Below are 13,922 nucleotides of genomic sequence, written 5' to 3' on the forward strand. Positions count from 1 at the left end.
CCCTCCACTTCCGGCCCGACGCCACTTCCGGACTCTCTCTTCCAGCGGAGCCGGCGGGAGGCGCAGCCGCAGCCATGGTGGGCGCCGGGCGGAATCGGCCGCCATCGCGGCCCGGGGAGGGCGAGGGGGCGGCGGGGAGGGAACGGGGGGATGCGGGGGGATGCGGGGGAGCGATGGCGGCGCGATGGCGGCGGCGGCGGGAGCGGATGGCGGCGGCGGCCGGATGAGATCGGACCCCCCCCCCCCTCCGCCGCCATGGCGACCGGGCCTCCCCGGCCCCGCGTGTCCGCACCCCCGTGACTGTCCCACCCCGCCACCTCCCCGGTGCCACCGTGTCCCCTCCAGTCCCTCGTGATCCCGGAGAAGTTCCAGCACATCCTGCGTGTCCTCAACACCAACATCGACGGGCGCCGCAAAATCGCCTTCGCCATCACGGCCATCAAGGTGAGGGGACGCGGGGGACGCGGGGGGGGGGACACGAGTGGTGTCCCCCCCCCGACCCCCCTGTTTTGTCACCCCCAGGGCGTGGGACGTCGCTACGCGCACGTGGTGCTGCGGAAGGCGGACATTGACCTGACCAAGCGGGCCGGGGAGCTCACCGAGGATGAGGTGGGGACATCATGGGGGGGTTGGGGACATCATGGGGGGGTTGGGGACATCATGGGGGGTCGGGGACATCCCTGGGGGGGTCGGGGACATCCCTGGGGCTTGGGGACATCAGGGGGGCTCGGGGATATCCCTGGAGGGGAGGGGACGTGGGGCTTGGGGACATGGCAGGGGGGTTGGGAACATGGTGGAGGGGCTGGGGACATCATGGAGGGGTTGGGGACATCCCTGGGGGCATAAGGACATCCTGGGTGGGGTCATGGGCGTCATAGGGGGTTTGGGACATCATGGGGACATCCCTGGGGGGTTGGGGACATCCCTGGGGGGTTGGGGACATCATGGTGGGGTTGGGGACAGTTCTTGGGGGGTGGGGACATCTCTGGGGGCATGAGGACGTCCTGGGGGGGGTGTCATGGACATCATGGGGGTTTGGGACATCATGGGGACATCCCTGGTGGGGGTGGAGACGTGGGGGTTGGGGACATCATAGAAGGGTTTGGGACACAGGGCAGGGGTTGGGGACATCACCTGGGGGTTTGGGGACATCACCTGGGGTTTGGGGACAGTTCAGGGGGATTGGGGACGTCCCTGGGGGCATGAGAACACCCCTGGGGGGTCATGGACATCATAGGGAGTTGGGGACATCACGGGGGGTCAGGGACATCCCCGGGCGGGGGGAGACGTGGGGGTTGGGGACATCATGGAGGGGGTTGGGACATCACTTGGGGGGCTGGGGACAGCTCTGGGGGGTTGGGGACGTCCCTGGGGGGGTCATGGACATCATGGGGGGTCGGGGCCGTCCCTGGGGGGGTCGGGGCCGTCCCGGGGGTGTCACCGCGGTTGTCCCCAGGTGGAGCGCGTCATCACCATCATGCAGAACCCCCGGCAGTACAAGATCCCCGACTGGTTCCTCAACCGGCAGAAGGACGTGAAGGACGGCAAATACAGCCAGGTGGGGGGGGCACGCGGCCCCAAGTGTCCCCGAGTGTCCCCGAGTGTCCCCAAGTGTCCCCTGATGTCCCCTGATGTCCCCTGACGTCCCCTGTCCCCCCCTCTCCCAGGTTTTGGCCAACGGGCTGGACAACAAACTGCGGGAGGATCTGGAGCGGCTGAAGAAGATCCGGGCGCATCGGGGGCTGCGGCACTTCTGGGGGTGAGGGGGGGCTTGGGGACATCGGGGGGGGGCTTGGGGACATCGCGGGGGGGTTGGGGACACGGGGGGTGGTGACACCTGGGGGTGGGGTCACCGGGACTGCTGTTGTTTCCCTAAAGGCTGGAGGGAGTAGTGGGACTTCTAGGGGGGAGAAGGGGATTTGGGGACACTGGGGGGGTGGTTGGGGACACCAGGGGGTTTTGGGGACACCGGGGGAGGTGACACTTGGGGACAGGGTCCCTGAGGTGGCTGCACACGGGAGGGGGACATGGCACTTGTGGGGGTGATGGGGGGATTTGGGGACACTGAGGGGGTCGGTGACAATTGGGGACACCGGGGGGGGGTTGGGCACATGGTGGGGGGGCGTGACACTTGGGGACAGCGTCCCTGACCCCCGTGTCCCCCCGTGTCCCCCCAGGCTGCGCGTGCGGGGCCAACACACCAAGACCACGGGCCGGCGCGGCCGAACCGTCGGCGTGTCCAAGAAGAAGTGACGCGGGGGGCGGGCAATAAAAGTGACGCCTGTGGTGACACGAGTGTGACACGAGTGTGCCTGCGCCGGGGGAGGGGCCGCGCGCGGGGCGGGGCCTGGCACGAGGGTGGGGGGCTCGTGCGGGGAATTTGCACGAGGACAAGTCCTCGCACAAGGATGAGTCATTGCACGAGGATGAGTTGTTGCACGAGGACGGGGTTTGGGGTGGGGATGGGGCGTCACACGAGGAGTTTGCACAAGGATGGGTCTTTGCACGAGGACGGAGATTTACACAAGGGCCGCGTGTTGTACAGGGGTGGGGCCTCACAAGGGCTTTGCACAAGGGCGACTTCTTGCACGAGGACGAGGTTTTGCACGAGGACGGGCCCTCGTGCAAGGGGCAGAGGGGCTTGGAGTGCTGGGCAAGCCCCGCCCACGTTCGTGTGCAAGCCCCGCCCCTCGTGTGCAAGCCCGGCTCACGCGTGCGCAGGAGCCGCCCGCAGTGGTAACGGTGCCCTCGGCTGCCCTCAGCAAAGATGGCGGTGCTGGTTCTCCCCCCTGCCTGCCCTCAACAAACGTGGCCGCTCTCCACGCCGCCCTCAACCGACATGGCGGCGCCGCTTTCCCTAACACCTCCCTGCCAACCACCAACATGGCGCCGCCAGCCTCGCCCTTCCGCCGCGCCGCCGCGCTCTGATTGGCCGCACCATGGCCTTCGCCGCTCTCCCATTGGCTACAGCGCCGGAAGAGGCGGGCGGGCGCCACACGTGGCGGCGGATGGCGGCGGCGGCGGCGGCAGCGAGCGGCGGGCGGTCCCGCTCCGTGCCCCGGCGGCTCCGGGCCGGGCCGGGCCCCGCGGCCAACGAGCGGGGCCGGGAGCGGGGGGGGCCGGGCGGCGTGTCTGGGGTGAGCGGGGCGGGCGGGGGCGGCCCCGGAGCCGGGGGGTCCCGGTTCCCCGGTTCCCCGGTTCCCCGGTTCCCCGGTTCCCCGTGCCAACCCCGTGTCCCCGCAGCGCAAGGACCCGTTTCCCGGCCCCGCTCCCCTGGCCCGGCCCCGGGTGAAGCGGTTCCTGCGGGGGGCGGCGGAGAAAGCGGTGAGGGGGGAACCGGGGGGGAACCGGGGGGTCCTGGGGGGGGAACCGGGGGGTCCGGGGGGGAACCGGGGGGTCCGGGGGGGGAACTGGGGGGTCCTGGGGGCAACCGGGGGGTCCTGGGGGCAACCGGGGGGTCCTGGGGAGGAACCGGGGGGTCCTGGGGGAACCGGGTGGTCCGGGGGGGAACCGGGGGGTCCTGGGGAGGAACCGGGGGGTCCGGGGGGAACCGGGGGGTCCTGGGGGAACCGGGGGGTCCGGGGGGGAACCGGGGGGTCCTGGGGGGGAACCGGGGGGTCCTCGGGGCAACCGGGGGGTCCGGGGGGGAACCGGGGGGTCCTGGGGGAACCGGGGGGTCCTGGGGGGGAACCGGGGGGTCCTCGGGGCAACCGGGGGGTCCTGGGGAGGAACCGGGGGGTCCTGGGGGCAACCGGGGGGTCTTGGGGGGTCGTGGGGCAAAACTTGGGGGGCTGGAGGGGCGGGGAGACATTGGAGGGTCTTGGCGGGATTGGGGGCGGGGGGGAGATTGGGGGGACTTGGGGGGGAGAAAATGGGGGAGGGGCAGAGGTTGGGGTCCCCGGAAAGGAGCAGCGGGGGGGACACGGGGGTTGGGGGGTTTGGGGGTGCAGAGGGGCCTGGGGGGGTGGGAGGTGTTGGGGGTCCTGGGGGTGAGTGGGGTCCCCGCTCACCCCGTGTCCCCCGTGTCCCCCCTCACCCCGTGTCCCCCGTGTTGCCACTCACCTTGTGTCCATGTCCCATGTCCCCCGTGTCCCTGCTCACCGTGTCGGTGTCTGTGTCCCCACTCACCGTGTTGTGTCCCTGTGTCCCGTGTCCCCTCTCACCGTGTCCCCTGTCCCCGTGTCCCGTGTCCCCTCTCACCGTGTCCCGTGTCCCCGTGTCCCGTGTCCCCATGTCCCCTCTCACCGTGTCCCGTGTCCCCATGTCCCATGTCCCCTCTCACCCGTGTCTGTGTCCCATGTCCCCTCTCACCGTGTCCCGTGTCCCCATGTCCCCTCTCACCCGTGTCTGTGTCCCGTGTCCCCGTGTCCCGTGTCCCCGTGTCCCGTGTCCCCTCTCACCATGTCCCCGTGTCCCCGCTCACCGTGCCGTGTCCCGTGTCCCGTGTCTGTGTCCCGTGTCCCCGCTCACCGTGCCGTGTCCCGTCCCCAGCCCCGCGCGGTGCGGCCGCGGCTGCGCCGGCAGCTGCAGCTCTGGGGGCAGCGCGGGGAGGCGGCGGCCGAGGGGGCGGCCAGAGCGGAGCTGCTGCTGCCCCAGGAGCCGGGGTGGGTCCCCTGTCCCCCCGTGTCCCCCCATGTCCCCCCCATGTCCCCCGCGCCACCCCCTGTCACCCCCATGTCCCCCTGTGTCCCCCCGTGTCCCCTGGTGTCACCCCCTGTCACTGCCACGTCCCCCCATGTCCCCCTGTGTCAACTGGTGTCACCCCATCACCCCTGTGTCCCCCATGTCCCTTGTGTCCCACCATGTCCCCCCATGTCACCCTTGTCCACCTTGTGTCACCCTCATGTCCGTCCTGTCCCCCTGCGTCACCCCGTGTTGCCCCATGTCACCCTATCACACCCGTGTCCCCTTGTGTCACCCCTGTAGTCACCCCCATGTCCTCCTGTGTTACCCCATGTCACCCCATCACCCCCATGTCCCCCTGTGTCATCCCGTGTCCCCCCATGTCACCCCATCACCCCCATGTTCCCCCCGTGTCCCCTTGTGTCACCCCTGTAGTCACCCCCATGTCCTCCCGTGTCGCCCGTGTTCCCCCCATGTCCCCTCGTGTCACCCCTGTGTCACTCCATCCCCCCTGTAGTCACCCCCATGTCATCCTTGTGTCACCCGCACGTCCCTACATGTCACCCCTATGTCACCCCATCACCGCTGTGTCACCCCGTGCCCGTCGTGTCACCCACACGTCCCCCGTGTCACCCCATCACCTCTGTGTCCCCCCCGTGTCCCCCCGTCCCCGTGTCACCCCCGTGTCCCCTCACCGCAGGTTCCTGGAGGCCGACCCCGGCGAGGACACCTGCACCGTGACCCAAGGGGACATCGCCGAGGCCGTGGACATCGCCAGCGCCGCCAAGGTGACCCCCGGGGACCCCCGGTGACCCCCGGTGACCCTCAGTGACCCCCGGGGACCCCCGGTGACCCCTGGGGACGGGGTGGCCCCGATTCGGGGCGTCTGACCCCGCGTTTCCGCAGCACTTTGAGCTGAGACTGGAGCAGTTTGGGCCGTACCGGGTGGATTACACGCGCGATGGGCGGTGAGTGCGGCCGGGCCGCCGTGTCCCCCGTGTCCCCCATGTCACCCCGTGTCCCCCGTGTCCCCCGTGTCCCCCGTGTCCCCGTGTCACCCCGTGTCCCCCGTGTCCCCAGGTACCTGCTGCTGGGCGGCCGAAGGGGCCACGTGGCCGCCATGGAGTGGGGGACGAAGCGGCTCATGTGCGAGATCAACGTCATGGAGAGCGTGGCCGACGTGGCGTGAGTGACACGGGGACACGGGGGGACACGGGGACACGTGGGGGACGTGGGGACACAGAGGGATGTGGGGACATGGGGGTGACACAGGGAACTGGGGACACACAGGTGACAGGGGGACGCAGGGGGACATGTGGAGGACACGTGTCCCCATGTCCCCCCATCCCCAGGTGTCCCCCATGTCCCCCACCATCCCCCAGGTGTCCCCCATGTGCCCCCCGTCCCCAGGTGTCCCCACATCCCCAAATCCCCCATCCCTCCCCATGTCCCCCCCGTCCCCAGGTGTCCCCCCATGTCCCCCCATCCCCACGTGTTCCCCCATCCCTCCCTGTCCCCTGATGTCCCCCCCATTCCTAGGTGTCCCCATGTCCCCAGGTGTCCCCACATCCCCCATCCTCATGTGTCCCCATGTCCCCCCATCCCTCCCCAACCCCAGGTGTCCCCCCATGCCCAGGTTCCCCCATGTCCCCAGGTGTCCCCCAAGTGTCCCCACGTCCCCCACATCCCCCACGTGTCCCCCCGTCCCCAGTTGTCCCCGGTGGCCCCATGTCCCGTCCCCAGTTGTCCCCGGTGTCCCCACGGTGTCCCGTGTCGCGCAGGTGGCTGCACAGCGAGTCCCTGCTGGCCGTGGCGCAGCGGCGCTGGCTCCACGTCTACGACAACCAGGGCCTGGAGCTGCAGTGCCTCAAGCGCTTCCCCGGCGTCCTGCGCCTGCAGTTCCTGCCCTTCCACCTGCTGCTGGCCACCGCCGTGCGTCCGGACGCCTGGGTCCCTGGGGGCGGGGGAGGGGCTTCCCCGAACGCCTGGGTCCCTGGGTGGTGGGGAGGGGCTTCCCCTAATGCCTGGGTTCCCCCGGACGCCTGGGTCCCCTTGATGATGTGTGGGGGAGGGGGCTTCCCCCAATGCCTGGGTTCCCCCGGACGCCTGGGTCCCCCTGATGATGTGTGGGGAGGGGTCCCCCCCGAACACCTGGGTCCCCCCCGAACACCTGGGTCCCCCAATGTGGGTGGGGAGGGGGGTCCCCCCGAATGCCTGGGTCCCCCCCTGAATGCCTGGGTCCCCCCCCGAACACCTGGGTCCCCCGGCCGCCTGGGTCCCCCCCCGAACGCCTGGGTCCCCCGGCCGCCTGGGTCCCCCCCCGAACGCCTGGGTCCCCCGGCCGCCTGGGTCCCCCCCTGAATGCCTGGGTCCCCCGGCCGCCTGGGTCCCCGTGAATGCTTGGGTCCCCCAATGGTGGGTGGGGAGGGGGGGTCCCCCCGGACGCCTGGGTCCCCCGAACGCCTGGGTCCCCCCCGGACGCCTGGATCCCCCCGGACGCCTGGGTCCCTCCCCGGACGCCTGGGTCCCCCGAACGCCTGGGTCCCGTGCCAACGCGGTGTTTCCCACAGAACGCGGCCGGGTTCCTGCAGTACCTGGACGTGTCGGTGGGGCAGGAGGTGGCCGCGCTCGCCACCCGCGGCGGCCGCTTGGCCGTGATGGCGCAGAACCCGACCAACGCCATCGTGCACCTGGGCCACAGCAACGGTACCCGGAGCCCCAAAAACACCCCAAAACCACCACAGACCCCCCCAAAACCACCCCCAAAACCACCCCCAGACCCCCCAAGCCCCCAAACCACCCCCAAAACACCCCAAAACCACCCCCAGAACCCATCTCAGACCCCCCAGAAACCCCCCAGGCTCCCCAAACCTCCCCCCAAAACCACCCCCATAAACCACCCCCAAACCCCCCAAAAAGCCCCCCAAACACTCCCAAAACACCCCTAAAAACACCCCAAAGCTTCCCCAAACCCCAAAGACTCCCCCAAAACCACCCCCCCCAACCCCCCCCAAACACCCCCTCCCCAAACACCCCCAAACCCCCCCAAATCCCCCCCAAACCCCCCCCAAACCCCCCAGACCCCCCAAACCCCTTGACCTTGACCCGTTGTCCCCAGGCACGGTGACGCTCTGGTGCCCGTCGGTGCCGGAGCCGCTGGTCCGCCTGCTGTGTCACCGCGGCGCCGTGCGGGCGCTCGCCGTCGACCCCACCGGCACGTGAGCAAACCCCCCGTTTCCCCCATTTTTGGGGTTTTTTTTTGGGGTGTCACCCCCCTATGTGTGTGTGTGTGTGTGTCCCCCCCCCAGGTACATGGCGTCGGCCGGGACGGACAGACGGCTGCGCGTGTGGGACGTGCGGACGTGGCGCGCGCTGGGCGAGCGGGCGCTGCCGCTGGGCGCCGGGCTGCTGGACTTCAGCCAGCGGGGGGCGCTGGCGGCCGCCTGCGGGGACCAGATCACGGTGACCCCCAAACCCCCCCCCTGCACCCCAAAACGGGCTCTAGGGGAGGGGGGGGAGGGGAGGCACCCGCTCCCCGCCCCCCCCGATAATACCCATGGGAACCCCCAAAAACCCCCCCCAATGACACCATGGGAACCCCAAACCCCCCCCAATGACACCCATGGGAACCCCAAAACCCCCCCAATGACACCATGGGAACCCCAAACCCCCCCGCAAAGCGGCTGCTTGGACTCTTCCGCACCCACAAACGCCGAAATTGGGGTTTCCCGCCCAAAAAAGGCGCTATGGGGGGGAGGGGGCAGCCCCCCCGATTTGTTATTTCCCCCCAGTTTATTATTTCCCCCAATTTATTATTCCCTCCCCAATTTATTATTCCCCCCCCAATTTATTATTGCTCCTCCAATTTATTATTCCCCCTCCAATTTATTATTTCCCCCCCCATTTATTATTCCCCCCCCATTTATTATTCCCCCCCATTTATTATTTCCCCTGCAATATTCATCCCCCAATTTCCCCCCAATTTCCCTCCCCAACCCCAATTTCCCCCCAACCCCCAATTTCCCCCATTTCCTGCCCCCAATCCCCCCCCCAACCCCTAATTTCCACCATCCCCCATTTCCCCCCATTCCCCCCACCCCCACTTCCCCCCCCACCCCCCATTTCCCCCCCCCCCCACTGACCATCTTCCCCCCCCAGGTGTTCCGGGGGGTGGGGGAGGGGCCCCCCAGCCCTTCCTGTGTCACCGCCCCCCCCGCCCCCCCCACGCCCTGCACTTCTGCCCCCTGGAGGACGTGCTGGGGGTCGGGCACGGGGGGGGTTCAGCAGCCTCCTGGTGCCGGGTGAGTGGGGCCCCCGCACCCCAAAACCCCCCCATGACCCCCCCAAAATCCCCCAACCCCCCCATGACCCCCCAAACCCCCAACCCCCCCTTTTTTGGCCCATTTTAGGGGCGGGGGAGCCCAATTTCGACGCGCTGGAGCTGAACCCGTTCCGGAGCCGCCGGCAGCGCCAGGAGTGGGAGGTCAAGGCGCTGCTGGACAAGGTAAAGGGGGGGGGGCAGCCCAAAATTGGGGGGGGGGGGGGCTGGGGTTGATCCCCCAAAGGGATGGGACCCCCCCTAAAGTGATGGGAGCCCCCCAAAATAATGGGGACACCCCAGAATGAATGGGACCCTCCTAAAGTGATGGGACCCCCCCAAAAGGGATGGGACCCCCCTAAAGTGATGGGGATGCCCCCCCTTGGGGGGGTCCTGAAGTGCTGCTGACCCCCCCAAATCATTCCTGACCCCCCAAATTGGTTCTAATCCCCCCCAAGTGGTTCCTGGCCCCCCCAAGTGGTTTTGGACGCCCCCAAATGGGTCGTGACCCCCCCAAATGGGTCGTGACCCCTGTTCTGCCCCCCAGATCCCGGCCGAGCTCCTGACCCTGGACCCGTCCCAGCTGGGCCACGTGGACAGAGCCACGTTGGAGCAGAAGCGGGAGGAGCGGATCCAGCGCCTGGTGCGGGACCCACCCCACCGGGGTCCCACCCCTGACCCCCAAACCCCCGGAGCCCCCAAACCCCCCTGAGCTCCCCCTGACCCCCAAACCCCCGGAGCCCCCCAAACCCCCCTGACCCCCCAAACCACCCTGAGCTCCCCCTGACCCCCAAACCCCCTGACCCCCCAAACCCCCCTGAGCTCCCCCTGACCCCCCAAAGCCCCCTGAGTCCCCAAACCCCCCTGACCCCCCCCAACCTCCCCCAAACCACCCTGAGCTCCCTCTGACCCCCCCAAACCCACCTGACCTCCCTCTGACCCCTCTGACCTCCCTCTGACCCCTCCAAACTCCCCTGACCTCCCTGACCCCCCCAAACCCTTCGACCTCCCTCTGACCCCCCCAACCCCCCCGTACCCCCCTGACCTCCCCTTGACCCTCTTGACCCTCCTGACCTCCCCCTGACCTCCCCGACCTCCCTCTGACCTCCCTCTGACCCCCCTGACCTCTCGCTGACCCCTCTGACCCCCCCCCGCCCTCCCCCTGACCCCACCAAACCCCCCGACCTCCCCTGACCCCCCTGACCTCCCCCTGACCTCCCCTTGACCCCTCTGACCTCCCCTTGACCTTGACCTCCCCCTGACCCCCCCGGGGCTCCCCCAGGGCTTCGACCCGCAGGCCAAGGTCAAGTTCAAGCCGCGCCGCAGGGTCAAGGGCAGCGACCCCCAGCGCCGCAAGCGCCAGGTGGCCCACGAGCAGCTGCGGGTGAGTGCGGGGACCCCCCAGCCCCCCCCGCGGGTTTTTGGGGGGCCCCCCCTTATTTTGTGTCCTGTGTCCCCCCCCCAGGCCGCCATCCGGGAGAACGTGGAGCAGCGCGAGAAAAAGGCGGGGGAGGGGCCGAAAGGGGGCGCCCCCACCCCCCCCCCAAAACGGGGGGCGCTCGAGCGCTTCCGGAAATAAACTTGAGGGGGGGGTCCCCCACTTTGGGGTCCTCGGTGTATCAATGTGCGTCCCCCCCAACTTCGGGGTCCCTGGTATCCATCCATCCCCCCCCAATATGGGGGTCCCCAGTGTGTCCCCCACTTTGGGGTCCCCAGTGTGTCAGTGTGCACCCCCCCCCAAACTATGGGGTCCCCTCCCCAATATGGCGGCCCCCAGTGTCCCCCCACCCTGGGGGTCCCCAACATGTGTCCCCCCCCATGAAAGCCTCCACCCCCCCCCAAAAGCCAAAGGCCACCGCGCTGTCACCAGCCCTGGGGGGTTTATTGCAGCGGGGATGGGGACGCTGTGACGTCATTGTCACCGTGTGACGTCATTGTCACTGTGTGACGTCATTGTCACCGTGTGACGTCATTGTCACCGTGTGACGTCATTGTCACCGTGTGACGTCATTGTCCCTGCGGTGGCTTTGTCACCGTCACACCTGGGGACGCTGCAGCACCGCGCAATGTCCCCGTGTGATGTCATCATCCCCGTGTGATGTCATTGTCCCCGTGTGATGTCATCGTCCCTGTGTGATGTCATTGTCCCCGTGTGATGTCATCGTCCCCGTGTGACGTCCTTGTCACCGTTGCATCAGGGCTGGGTCTTCATCCCGCTGCAACGCTGCATCCGGAGATCCTGCAGCTGCATCCAGAGATCCTGCAGCTGCAATGGTGCATCCAGAGCTGCTGCAGCTCCAATGGTGCATCCCGGGGCTGCTGCAGCTGCAGCGCTGCATCCAGAGCTGCTGCAGCTGCAACACTGCATCCCAGGGCTGCTGCAGCCCCTCCAATGTGTGCAACCTTGTGCAACATCTTCATCCCCATTGCACCAGGGCTGGGTCTTCACGCTGCATCCCGGGGCTGCTGCAGCTCCTCAAACACCTGCAGCATCCTTGTCCCCGTTGCACTGGGGCTGTTTCTCCCAGACGCTGCATCCTGGGGCTGCTGCAGCTCCCTGGGCACGTGCAACCCCATGCGACGTCCTTGTCCCCGTTGCACTGGGGCTGAGTCTTCACGCTGCATCCTGGTGCTGCTGCAGCTCCTTGGGCACGTGCAACCCCATGCAACGTCCTTGTCCCCCTTGCACTGGGGCTGGGTCTTCATGCTGCATCCTGGGGCTGCTGCAGCTCCTGGGGCATGTGCAGCCCCATGCAACGTCCTTGTCTCCCTTGCACCGGGGCTGCTCCTTCCAGATGCTGCATCCTGATGCTGCTGCAGCTCCTTGGGCATGTGCAACCCCATGTGACATCCTTGTTGCACCAGGGCTGAGTCTTCACACTGCATCCTGGGGCTGCTGCAGCTCCTTGGGTGCATGCAACCTCATGCAATGTCCTTGTCCCTGTTGCACCAGGGCTGGGTCTTCATGCTGCATCCTGGGGCTGCTGCAGCTCCTCAAACACTTGCAGCATCCTTGTCCCCGTTGCACTGGGGCTGCTCCTCCCAGACGCTGCATCCTGGTGCTGCTGCAGCTCCTTGGGCACGTGCAACCCCATGCAATGTCCTTGTCCCTGCTGCACCAGGGCTGAGTCTTCACGCTGCATCCTGGGGCTGCTGCAGCTCCTTGAGCACGTGCAGCATCCTTGTCCCCGTTGCACCGGGGCTGAGTCGCCTCCACGCTGCCCCCGCGCCCCCCGCCCCCCCTACCCCCCCCAGACCCACTGCATGGCGGCCAAGGCGCGGCAGCGCAGCATCCCCAGCGCGCGCTGCAGGAGCCCGCAGTGCGCGCCCCCCCCTCCGCGCCCCCCCCGTGCAGCATGGCCCACGCCGCGCGCAGCTCGTGCGGCCGCAGCCCGTGCGCGCTCAGCAGCAGCTCCCCCATGCAGCAGCGGTCGGGCGGGAAGCGCGCGGCGCCCGCCATGCGCGCCGAGTGCCGCGGCGCCACGCCGGCCCGGCGCGCGCACAGCCCCACCCACACGTCCTCGGGCGCCACGGCCGGCACGTGGGGGGCGGCCGCCAGCACGGCCCGCGCCGCCGCGCGCGACAGCACGTAGGCCGTGCCGCTGCAGTACGGCGGGAACGCGGCGCCGCCGAACGCCGCCGCCGGCACGTGGTGGCGGGAACCGGGGTCCCGCGCCGGGCGCACGCGCCAGTGCACGCGGCCCAGGTAGAGGCGGCGCGGGCGCGGGCGCGCGCGCAGGTGCGTGGCGAGCGCCGGCAGGTTGACGAAGACGTCGTCGTCGGCCTTGAGCAGGAAGCGCGCGCCGGCGCAGCGCGCGGCCGCCCAGCGCAGCAGCAGCAGCGTCTTGAGGCGCAGGTTGGCGTAGGTGTCGGCGAAGCGGCCCTGCAGCAGGTCGCCGTGGCGCCGCCGCTCCAGCGCCAGCGCCGCCTGCTCGGCCGGCGCCGCCGGCAGCCCCAGCACGAACACGGTGCGGGCGCTCAGCCCCCCCGGGCGCCGCGCGCCCCCCCCACGTGTCCCGCAGCGCCTGGCGCTGGGCGGCGTGCGAGGGGGCGCTGGGCACCAGCACCAGCAGGAACGGGGAGGGGGCGCTGCAGGGCGGGGGGGGCGGCAGGAGCGGGGGGGGCGCCGAGGGGGCGGCGAGAACCGCGGCGTCCGCCAGCGCTGCGGCCCATGCAACGTCTGCGCCGGTCGCAGCTATTGCAGCGTTTGCACCGTTTGCAACTATTGCACCGTTTACACCGCTTGCAACCCCTGCACCGTTTGCAACCCCTGCCCCATTTGCAACTATTGCACCGTTTGCAACCATTGCAGCGTTTACACCGTTTGCAAGCCCTACACCATTTGCAACCCCTGCACCGTTTGCAACTATTGCACCGTTTGCAAGCCCTGCACCATTTGCAACAATTGCACCGTTTACACCGTTTGCAAACCTGCACTGTCTGCAAACCCTGCACCGTTCGCAACTATTGCACCGTTTGCAACAATTGCAACCGTTCACACCGTTTGCAAACGTTGCATCAAGTGCGAACCCCGCGTCCCCCGCCCCCCCCGCCGGGCCCCCCCCCTCCCCCCCCCGCTCGGCCCAGGCCGCCAGCAGCTCCGCCAGCAGCTCCTCGCCCCCCCCGCCCCCCCCAGCCCCAGCGCCAGCAGCACGAGCGCCAGCGCCGCCCCCCGCCCCGCCCAGCGCCCCGCCCCCCGCCAGCGCCACCGCCGCCACATCCTCACCGAGGGGGTGGGGGGGGTCCCCTCCCCGTGTCCCCCCCACGCCAAGGGGACCCCGCGGGGACGCCACGGGCCGCGGGGCGGAGCGGCGCTAGGACCGCGCGTGCGCGCCGCGCCGGGGGCGGGGGAATGGAGGGGGCGTGGTCTCGGCGGAGGGGAGCGGGGATTAGTGGACGGGGTGCGGGGGGGGCGTGGTTTGAGTCCCCGAGGGGGCGTGGTCTTTACGGAGAGAGGGCGTGGTGTTATTATGGAGGCGTG

General features: G+C 69.3%; 3 protein-coding genes across 3 annotated transcripts; 2 read left to right on the forward strand and 1 right to left on the reverse strand.

Annotated features, from left to right (window-relative positions):
* Positions 1-2: 2 nt before the first annotated feature.
* Positions 3-2,290, forward strand: RPS18 (ribosomal protein S18). Its single transcript, XM_082076755.1, has 6 exons — positions 3-77; positions 346-444; positions 523-609; positions 1,457-1,558; positions 1,668-1,759; positions 2,178-2,290. The coding sequence occupies exons 1-6, from the start codon at positions 75-77 to the stop codon at positions 2,251-2,253; spliced, it is 459 nt and encodes a 152-aa protein (XP_081932881.1). The 5' UTR covers positions 3-74; the 3' UTR covers positions 2,254-2,290.
* A 706-nt stretch (positions 2,291-2,996) lies between these two features.
* WDR46 (WD repeat domain 46) lies at positions 2,997-10,539 on the forward strand. The gene is given in 17 exon segments (XM_082076750.1): positions 2,997-3,137; positions 3,244-3,324; positions 4,492-4,604; positions 5,324-5,411; positions 5,530-5,591; positions 5,704-5,808; positions 6,405-6,555; positions 7,194-7,329; positions 7,742-7,841; positions 7,932-8,085; positions 8,782-8,812; positions 8,815-8,895; positions 8,898-8,924; positions 9,033-9,127; positions 9,489-9,584; positions 10,224-10,325; positions 10,407-10,539. Coding segments are annotated over 17 exon segments (1,665 nt in total). The 5' UTR covers positions 2,997-3,008; the 3' UTR covers positions 10,521-10,539.
* A 270-nt stretch (positions 10,540-10,809) lies between these two features.
* B3GALT4 (beta-1,3-galactosyltransferase 4) lies at positions 10,810-13,500 on the reverse strand. Its single transcript, XM_082076749.1, is given in 3 exon segments — positions 10,810-12,947; positions 12,949-13,372; positions 13,454-13,500. Coding segments are annotated over 2 exon segments (1,431 nt in total). The 5' UTR covers positions 13,249-13,372; positions 13,454-13,500; the 3' UTR covers positions 10,810-11,816.
* Positions 13,501-13,922: the final 422 nt, after the last annotated feature.

The sequence above is a fragment of the Streptopelia decaocto genome, assembly GCF_964273445.1.
Source record: "Streptopelia decaocto genome assembly, contig: HAP1_SCAFFOLD_339, whole genome shotgun sequence".
NCBI classification, from domain to species: domain Eukaryota; kingdom Metazoa; phylum Chordata; class Aves; order Columbiformes; family Columbidae; genus Streptopelia; species Streptopelia decaocto.

Excerpts from the sequence above, each read along its gene's own strand:
- RPS18 (XM_082076755.1), top strand. Across the intron at positions 445-522 it reads TCGCCATCACGGCCATCAAG|GGCGTGGGACGTCGCTACGC; the intron begins GTGAGGGGACGC and ends TGTCACCCCCAG. Across the intron at positions 610-1,456 it reads GGGAGCTCACCGAGGATGAG|GTGGAGCGCGTCATCACCAT; the intron begins GTGGGGACATCA and ends GGTTGTCCCCAG.